Source organism: Pygoscelis adeliae, unplaced genomic scaffold (assembly GCF_000699105.1).
Source record: "Pygoscelis adeliae isolate BGI_AS28 unplaced genomic scaffold, ASM69910v1 Scaffold74, whole genome shotgun sequence".
Taxonomy (NCBI): Eukaryota; Metazoa; Chordata; class Aves; order Sphenisciformes; family Spheniscidae; genus Pygoscelis; species Pygoscelis adeliae.
In genome coordinates this window covers 957,999-968,284 of record NW_008824665.1, presented here as the reverse complement: position 1 = coordinate 968,284, position 10,286 = coordinate 957,999, and the positions used below count along the sequence as shown (strand labels likewise).

At 40.1% G+C, this 10,286-nt stretch overlaps 1 protein-coding gene across 1 annotated transcript in view; it reads left to right on the top strand.

The window, feature by feature from the left end:
* The window catches only part of GTF2F2 (general transcription factor IIF, polypeptide 2, 30kDa), a 104,573-nt gene that overhangs the window by 47,281 nt on the left and 47,006 nt on the right, over positions 1 to 10,286 (top strand). The window contains exon 6 of the mRNA XM_009322851.1: positions 319 to 400. Within this exon, the coding sequence (XP_009321126.1) occupies positions 319 to 400 (82 nt within the window). The remainder of the gene's footprint in view (positions 1 to 318; positions 401 to 10,286) is intronic.

Below are 10,286 nucleotides of genomic sequence, written 5' to 3'. Positions count from 1 at the left end.
AGATATAAGGAAGCAATTTTTTACACTGAGGGTGGTGAGACACTGGCACAGGTTGCCCAGAGAGGTGGTGGATGCCCCATCCCTGGAAACCTTCAAGGTCAGGTTGGCCGGGGCTCTGAGCAACCTGCTCTAGTTGAAGATGTCCCTGCCCATGGCAGGGGGGTTGGACTAGATGACCTTTAGAGGTCCCTTCCCACCCAAACTACTCTATGATTCTGTATTTACTAAATGCTGAATTCATGATAAATATTTCAAATGTTGACCATATTGGTGAATCTTATTTTAATGTCCAGTTTTGCTTTGTTTTTTTCATTCTAGATAAACTTTCCTTGGAAGGAATAGTGGTGCAACGTGCTGAATGCAGACCTGCAGCTAGTGAAAATTATATGAAACTGAAAAGGTAGGAGTGCTCTATTACAAATGGATATGTGATATCTGACTTTGATGCTTTTATTATTGCCTTACTACGGATGGGTGACCAGTATTATCATGGTCGTACATAGGATTTATACAGGATCGGAACTGTTCTTGCTTTTGGGGTGAATTTAATGTAGGGAAGGAATGAAGGCTGGTGTGGGGCTTGTACCTCCCTCTGGTATTGTCTGGTGGGATGATGTAGACTGCTGCGTTCCATCATGTGCAAAACTCTTACTCGAGCACACATCGTGTCTATTCATACCCAAACGTATGAATGTATGGCTATATTCAAATGTGATTAAAGCTGAATTTCCTGAGGACTTAAAGGTTTACATTGGTCAGGTCAGGACAAGCTTCTTGCATATGGGTTTCTGTGTGGATCGTCCAAATTTAATTCCACTTAATACTGTGCCATGCTAGATGAAGAGCACCTCTGAAAAGATATTTAAAATGCCCAAAATAGGAAAGAGTTCAGGGAGAAGTGCTAGACCTAAACTGGCATGCTTGCTAGAAAAGGTAATGGCTGAAAGTGTCAGAAGTGGCATGGAAACCACAAGACATAAATTTAACAGAATCATTTAGTGACTTGAAAATTTAATCCGATACATCTAGAATTTACCATGTGATTCATATATCATGTGGATAATTAACTTGATGATGTTCTCTAGTAATAAATCGGATTTTGAATTTAATTGTGCATTACATGAAATACATACTTGCATATTTTAAGCATGTGGGTTTTAATTAAATCACCCTTTTATATTGTGAGTTGTTTGTAAATAGAGAAATGCAAAGCAGGAAATTTCAGGAAGAGAATCATCCGTGACTAGTTTTAGAATCGTCAGAAGAAATGCACAAAAGGCAAAATGATGTTTTTCCCCAATTCCTGATCTGCTTTCTGCGTATCATATACTACATTTACAGTATCTTATGTTTTATTAACCTCCTTTGTCATCTAAACTGCTCCAGTATTTCTTTATTGTGTTTGTTCAATTCTGAGACTTTCTGTTCTAGCTGTTGGCAAATCAGTACCATAAGTTTGCTCATGTACAGTGAACTACTTCATTTCAGACTGTGTCCTGTGATTGCTATCATGATTTTTGTCATGAGTGTGAAATGGAGTATGAAGCAAATGTGATGTTAGTAGAATAGGACTCATTTCAATCCGGCAATTTTAAATATATACAAATATAGTCTGTGGGATGTATTTACTTCATAACTGTTTTAATCACAGGTTGACTGATCCAAGTGCTTTTTTGCATTTTGTACACAGTCTTCTATTAGTTGATCAGATAAGCTTCTTCTGGTAAGGCCACAGCAGGAGACCAAAACAAAACTGATAGCTTTAATGACATACTACCCAACCTTTGAATTTTTCAGCATTCTACTTTCTGTCATGCACGCATGCATGCAGCCCCTCCTGATCTTTGATTTTGTCATGTTCAACTCCTATAGGAGCAACAAAGATACAAATACGAGTGCAGGTTTTGTGTTTGGAAGCACTGACAGCTGAAAACTGACGGTACTGTTGTTTTTCCTTTCCTGTAGAAAAACTGTCAGGCTGTCTATGCCTAGTTTCTGACTTTCCATGTTGTTAAAGAATTTTCGCCTTTTACCAAAAAGTTTAAAAAAAAAAAATTATCTGGTGGGAACCGGCATGAGATTTAGCAGATCTAGCAGTCACAGCCTCAGATGAAATTGGTTTATGTCCAAATACTGTCTCTGGTATTTCAGTAGTAGGATCTAACTTTTCTCTTCATTCCCTTTACTCTCTCCCACTCTCAGCATACTGCAGTCTGTATTTGTGCTTTAAAAAAATGACAGCATTGAAGATAAACCACATAAGTTATAGAACTGTGTTACATTAAACCATTTTTATTCACTTTTCTATTTACTATTGTGCTTTACATGAGAGAGACTCTCCAAAGGTGGAATTGATAATATTGATAAAACAGCAAGTCTGTTGTGTAGGCTTTAAGTGCTACAATAGTGAATTGAGTCAGGAAGGAAATAAAATAAATGCAGTTGCTTCAAACTTTGAAGATCTAGAAAATGAAGTTAAGCTGCACACTCCAATAACTGTAATAATTTGTTTTCTGAGAGCTGGCAGTGACCAAAAGGGATTACATGCCTCCCTAGTATTAAATACAGATATGGAGCCCCTCTATTTTACCCTCTGTATCTGGGTCAAGGAAATCGACTGATGGATACGTGGTGTGGCATTTGATTTCTATGCTGCTCTGTAGAGTTTCAATGAGAAGACAAAGTGATGGTCTTGTGATGGGGCTGCCAGCAGTTAGGTGGGAGATGTGTGTGGGTTTAAGGATGGGTAATGAAAGCACAGAATTTGGTGACGCTTACTGGTGAAAGCATTGTCAAACATATCAGACGTGAGGGTTTTTTCCCCAAGGAGCAGCTTTTGATTGGATTACAGGAAGGTTGTAGATGGCTGATGTTCAGAACACTTTGAATAGAAGGTGCAAATGTGTGTCTAGGGATAACTTGTCAGAAAGGTAGAACAAAGGTTGTGTGACCTTCACTTGGTATTTTCCATTTTGGAAGTTTTGTGGTTGGCAGGTTTATTTATTTTTTTCCATTGTCCTGAACTTCAAGTTCTAGAAGGGGAACGGATAACCATGAAACACCTGCTATCCTGCACTAGTAAAGCTTCATGCTATTGAATTTTCTAGAAATTTTTTATTAATAATGTGTTTGTTCTTTGTAAAACCTTAGTGATTAGTTATACGTTTGCAGTTACTGCTGGTGATGCTGTTGTGGCTAGCTGGAAAATAATATGCGGTTTCCAAGCACCTGTCCTAATTTCTGTTTTGTGGGAGTAGGTCTCATGGTCCCACTTAAAAATATTTGGACTGTGTGGTGAAAAAAATAGGCAGACTGTTCCCAACTGTGGATGGTTTTACTGTGTGGTGGTCACAGACAGAAAATACTGTCCCTACACTACTCTTTCTGGTTGATACTTCCCTTCTTGCCCCATCAAGCTTGTTGGATGAAGGAAGGTGGTGGTATGTGAACTGTTGTAGCAGAGGGTGTGTGTCACAGGTGGAATTACACGCATGGCTCATTGTACGGCACACACTGTATTTGCACCAGTCTTGTGCCCCCGCCATCCATGTCACCTTAGGTAGGCTGCCTTTTCCTTCTGCCAAGCTGTCCTAGGCAGGCTCCACATCCACCCCAGCCAGTCCCACCCGAACCAGACTATTTTCTTCATCTTACTGTAGTCAGCTTTCACCATGAGGAGGCATTATCTGTCCCTTAATTTTGTCTTTCTGAGGCTTAAGAGATTTTTGTTTGCATTACCTGCATTCCATGATCCCAGTGTCTAACCGCCTTGGGATTAATGACTCCCCAAAGAGAGAGGTCCTCCAAGAGGCTTGTCTGCACTGGGAAGGACAGGGCACAGGGAGAGAGGAGTCCCCCAAACATTCAGGATCCCCTCAGGCTCCAGATGACTTGAGAGAAGATGAGAATAAGATTTTTATACTCCCAAGGGGCTTTTGCTATGCACAAAAGAGGGAAAATGGAGGACTGGCATGTACCCCATCTCAGATTCACTCTGCCAAATTACCTGTTTCCATCCTTGCACTGGTCCTCATGTCCGTTCTGTTCGTCCCTCTGACTATAGCGAACCCTCTTCTTCCCCAATTCTTTCTCAGTCCCCCTTTCCCATTTCTGTTTACTTCTGTTTCTCCATTTCCTCACAGAAAGAATTTTATTTTCAAAAATAATTTGAACACATCGGTATCATATATACTCAAACTACATTGCATTTTGAGGAAAAGTTAAGAAGAAGAAAAAAAAAATCTCTAGGAGCGACTTCTGCAAAGCTCTGATTCAAACTGATATTGTCAAGTTGAGTAGCTGCAACAAGGTCTCCAAGACTGCTCAGGTTCTTTGCAATGGGGTGGCCGGGCGCCAGGCTCTCAGTTCTCAGGGGAGGCTTTGAAGGCACATGCAAAATGCAGCTCAAGCAATTGTTGAATGCAGTAGCACTTTGGTAGCACTTCCCCAACAGTAGTGGATGGCAGACAAAAACTGGGATGAAGTCAGAGCCCTTGTTTCATTCTCAAATGTGCTGGTGAAATGCTGGTCACCTTTCTAAATGGTTTTTGGGAGACTCTGATTCAACTACACATAATCTGAATTACGGAACTCTCCCAAACTGTACACCAAATAAAAAAAAAAGAGTCCCGGGATTACAGAAAGCCTAGAAGAGCTGACATTTCACACTGCAGTGAGGGTGGTAATCCCTATAATTCTCTGAAGTAGTTTAGAAATACATCTTGAAGTATCGTTCGTGAAAACGGTAGTTGCCAACATGGCAGCTTGTAACAAGGCTGCAAGAATTTTGAATATCTTCTTGCTTTTTCTTTTAAGAATTTTCTACAGAGAGTGTGATGAAAGTCCTTAGAAAAAGCTACTGGAAAAAACATGTATGGTAGGCTTTTAGGAGAAATGGGCTGCAAAACATTCTAGAATAATTAATGAACTTCCACATTTGAAAAGTCACATATTTTTACAACCATATTACAGAGGCCACTAGAATTCCTGACGCTTGGTGGTCTAGGTCAAGCAAGTGAAATTTAATTAGTGCAGACGAGTTGCTCATCTTCTCTAAAATACTGTGAGAGTATTGACTGACTGACAGTTCAGTGTATTGCTGAAAATGAGCATTATGCCAGTTTTTTTTCCCAAATACCCCCTACTAGCAAAAGAAAATGAATAATTTGACCAGCATGACACTTCATATATATTCTTGTAGATATGCTTAGTTGGCTATGAATTCCATTTCAAAATAAATATGTATGAATACATTCGTGCATTTTCCACAAAAGCTGATGCGCTGCACAAATGCTATTCAGTTTGTTTGAAGTGGGAGGCCATTTTTGGGAGGCAAAGCTGAGATTGCATCTGCCTGTCAGCAATGCAACCTTGATTTTTCAAGTATCGAAGATCTATTTCTTTGTCTTGAAGTAAGATTCAGCATAATACAAAACGACTTTCCCTAGGATGTTTTGAGTAACTCATCATTAAGTACAAAAAATACATTTTTTTCCCATGTGCTAAAATATTTCCAATCCCAGTTTTTCCTGGAGAATAATGTGCAATTTGTAGAAAATTATCTAATAATCATGTTCATAAGGGTTAAGCTGTACTGTTGAGAGGTGTATTTTATATTTGCCTTATGTTCCTGGACACCCACCAGTTTTTACAAATCAAGCAAATACCATTCTACTTGTGAACAATTGGGCTGCAAAGTAGCAGGCACACTAGTACTTAAGTTTCTTTGTCCAATTTTGGTCCATTTTTCACATTCTTTGAATAGAGTAATGGAGAGGAGCAAGTAAGAAAAATAAGGTTAAAGTGAGATGGGTTCAGCAACACAGAGGAGTGGTTATTCCCCATTTCAGAGGTCAGGAGAGTTGCTTTTGTTGGTTTGCTACGTATTTCTTTGTGATCTTAGGCTCTTTTCTCTGTCTCTTGTCCTTTCCATTTTCTGTCTTTTACTGTTCTTACAAGTGCTGTTCTGAGACTGGATTTTAATAGGTCTTTTATATTACCATGCTTTTTTGTTCAGTGGTATGAAAAGGTCCTAATTTTGGTTGCTGCTTCCAGCCATTATAATAATGATAATAAATAAGGAATAATCTACTGTTCGTAATACAGCAGATATTTTATCATGTTTCTCTTAACCTTCTGCATCCAGCTGCAGGTTTACCATATCCTTTTTGCCCCACTGTTGTCTTCAGCTTCTAGTAACCACGTGTATTGGGCTAATTTGGGAGGGGCAGTGTAGGAAAAAAAAAAAAAGAAGGAAAAAAAAAAAGAGGCATGAAACATTCTTATTTTTTTGCAATATACTTTCTAGTATATGAATCGTATTAGTTATGGAAAACTGATGCTTTCTTAAATATCGGGAGAGACCGTTGATCTGATTGTTGGATGTCAGTTTCCTTCCTTTTGCAAATGCCTGCAAGCAGAAGATGAAAAAAGTAGGCTTCCTTGCTGGCTGACTTACCATTCTCCTTTTGTTTTACCTTAAAATGGCTTTGTTAGTGTGGCATGAAATTTGCCTTTTTTCCATCTTTTAAATATCATCATTTCCAGGTGACAGGCACAGAATCACAGAATGGTTGAGGTGGGAAGGAACCTCTGGAGGTCATCTCGTCCAACCCCTCTGCTCAAGCAGGGCCACCTAGAGCCAGTTGCCCAAGACTGTGTCCAGACACCCCTGCATTTCTCTGGAATTGAAATCATGTGATAAGACACTGCTGGGATGCTCTCGTGTTTCTTAATAGTGGGCATACTGGATGCATTCTGTGAGAATGCGCGCTGTTGAGAGGAGCCTAGCATGAAGGTCATTTTCAGAAAGAAGAGAGATGCTTAGGGATGCATATTTAAGAAGAGTTTAGGGCAAATATTGCATGGATTTTTCCTTATACCCTGGGGAAGGAAATCAATGGTTGTAATTAGAGAGTTCTCATTGTCCTGTTTCTTTACCACAGAGTTCATGAAACAGTATTCCTCTTCTGCTGGTTACACTGCTCCTTTTCCCCTGCTATCAGAGGCGTTGCATTTAAGAACATATCTAGTTTGCCTTTGTGGTAATTAGCCAAAAAGCATCCATTTCCTTTCTATCTGCTGAAAGGGGAGAGGCTAAAAATAGTCACCCTGGAATATGTTCAGGCTTCAGTCGTAGCCAGCTTCTTTAGGCTGAAAAAAGCCTTATTCACTACCAGTGCTCAGCACCAGAAGTTCTAGTACTTGTATTTCCAGTAAACCTAAATGTCAGTGGCACAGATTCCTTCTCTTGAAACCAAAGTCCTTGGCGTCGTACAGTACTGGAGGTCTTTTTACCTTACTGCTACCAGGGCTACAATAATTACAGAGATGTCTCTCCTGCTAAGGTGCTTTCCAGATTTCAATGAGGGATTTGTTTAGTACTTAGGGACATCCTTCCTGTTCCCAGGGCAGCACTAATTCCTTCCTTTCATCTTCTTTTCCATCTGTAGTATGAAAGTCACACTATAATGGGTGAAAATCGTTTTTTTTTAAAGAGTGTGCAGTTTTAACTATCACAAGTTAGACTGTGTTACTAGACATACTACCCTTCTGTTCTTTTCGTTTACCACCATGCTTGACCCTGTCAGGGAAGGTGGGGTAACTAGCTGGTGTACAAAAGGCCATTTCTACATCGGTGTCAGAGTTCACATGTAAATCTTCATTTTCTCTGTTGCAGAGCAGAGCTCACTGAAGCTCGTGGATCTCTTCCTAGCCGCCATGCCAGATGCTATAGTCATGCTGAGTACTGCTGGTGTTCTGGGTTCTGCAAAACTGCTTTGGCAACTACCAGGCTGACGAGCTCAAATTTACACAATATGTAGAATGTCAGCACCACAGCACATCTTCTATTTTTAAGCAACTTTGTTCGCATACTACTGATGATATTTGCAATTTGTGAGAGATCAGTAGACTAGTATCGTCCAACAGTTACCCTGCTGCCAAGGAGCTCCAAAAATTGTATGATATCACTGAGTACTAAAAGTTATCCTTGTGCAAAACCAAAGATTAGAATTGCCAGGTGGCAAGCTCTGTTGGTGACATATTGATTTCCTGGCTTATTAAAATATTTCTGAAATTCATGGAACTGCAGGAAGGCGCTAAAACAATAGCCTGAAGGGTGACAGGTACATCGGTGTCCATCCAAATGGCACTTGTTACTTAGGATGTCGCCAAGTTCAAACAAGTTCATAGATGACAAACTATCCATCCTCTATTTCTCGTTCTTTTTTGAGGGAGTGTCTGTCTGTAGGGCTCCAGTTCTTCTCAGACTGGGGTTCCCTGTGATCAGTGGGTGATTTAATTCCTGAAGACACAGCAAAATTCCAGCAGGAGCTTAACTCCTAGAGTGCCACAGGGTCAGCTACACCATGGGGGAAGCAAACAGAGGTATCTCCTGTGCTCCTCAAAGGCTCTGTGGGTGGAAGAGATCCCAGCTTTAGAAATTAATCACAGCATTACATTTTATGGAAGAATCTTTCAGTCTCTAAATACCTCAGATATTCATAGAAGATACTGAAGCACTGCAACCATCAGTTAGTACTCAGACAATCCTGAAATGTTTTCCGAAAGAGAGGATATCGTGCAGCCACCTGCCAATGCTCAAGTCTGGGACATTTTTTAAATGGCTTGGGAGTTGAATTCAAATGAACACCGTAAAATGAAAAAGAATACTGAGTTACTTTTTTTTTTTTTTTTTTTTTTTAGAGAGAGATATAATGTAAAATCCTTTGAATTTCAGTCAACTAGAATACTTAAACTCACTTTTTCCCCCCCTGAATTATCTGGATAGAGAAAATGAGACTGCCGGTATCAGAGGCCAACAAATTGTACCTAAGTTGCTAATACAGTGAAGGAACTTTAAAATCCTAGGGGTTTTATTTACATCTCAAATCAAGTGCAAATCACTTTCAGTAATATATTTCACAAAAGCTATTCCATAGAATGTTACTTTCTACAGCTTGAAAGAAGCAGAAATGAATACAAAGGGCTACTGCCTAAAATATTTCTTACGTACATTCATGTGCATGCACAAATTTAAAAGTACTATAAAAATGATGGTTTTCACATTCTTTGTATTTCCCATGCCTGCATTTAAATACAGACACATCTGCTTATGGCCTTAAGAGAAATATATGCTGCTATTTTAATTCTGTTACCATCGCAAGACCAACACGGCTGTGAGAGAATGAGATGGTTTCTCTTTGAAATGGTATTTTATCAACAGAATGTCACTTAAATGTCAGTGCTAGTGATGTGCAAATCACGAAACTATTCTTTCCTTTTGAGTCTACATTGAGTTTGAAATTTGCAAGTTGCTTTGTGCTTTTTAATGAAATACATTTCTTAAGTGAACCTCATAGACATACAGTTCCTGGGGTTTCTGGTTATGATCTATTATGATGTTTCTGCTAGGCTGTTGCCTCCTTTGTTTGCGGTTAGTGGTTTTGGCTGGGATTTAATCATTGTCATTTCAGCATACGTGATGCTTTGCTGAAAATCTTGCACTATACACTAAGCCAGTACCATCAGTGGGACCGAACACAAATGCGTCTGCACTGGTAGAGAGAGTATTACAAATCTGGCCGTAAGTACGTTTGTTGAATAGTACAGTATCCATGTGAAACAGTTGTAGGGCTGATGTGCTTTATCCATACCTGAGATTGAAATGAGAAGGCTTTTCTGAGCTAACCTTGTACCTTGAATGCTGTGATGTACCCTGACAGGAAAGCATAAGAGTGCTGTGGACTTGCTGCTGCTCAGTTCCTTCCTTTCCTGCTGCCCATGGCAGAAAGCTGGAACTGAGCACTTTTCTGACAACTACCTGTAATCGTTAAGGTTTAGGATCAGTGTTACTTTAGATTCCCATTTTTTTTTAGTTTGTTCTTGTATATGGTTATCTTCTGTAGAAAGCACAAGTGTATAACAATATGCAAGGTCCTGCACTTGGGTCAGGGATCCCCAGTATCAGTACAGACTGGGTGATGAATTGGTCAAGAGCAGCCCTGCAGAGAAGGACTTGGGAATATTGGTAGATGAAAAACAGGACACGAGCCACAACGTGCGCTTGCAGCCCAGAAAGTCAACCGTATCCTGGGCTGCGTAAAAAGCAGCGTGGCGAGCTCCCACAGGGAGGTAATTCTCCTCCTTTACTCTGCTCTCATGGGACCCCACCTTGGAGTACCGCATCCAGCTCTGGGGTCCCCAGTGCAAGAAAGACATGGAGCTGTTACAGCAGGTCCAGAGGAGGGACATGAAAATGGTCAGAGGGCTGGGACACCTCTCCT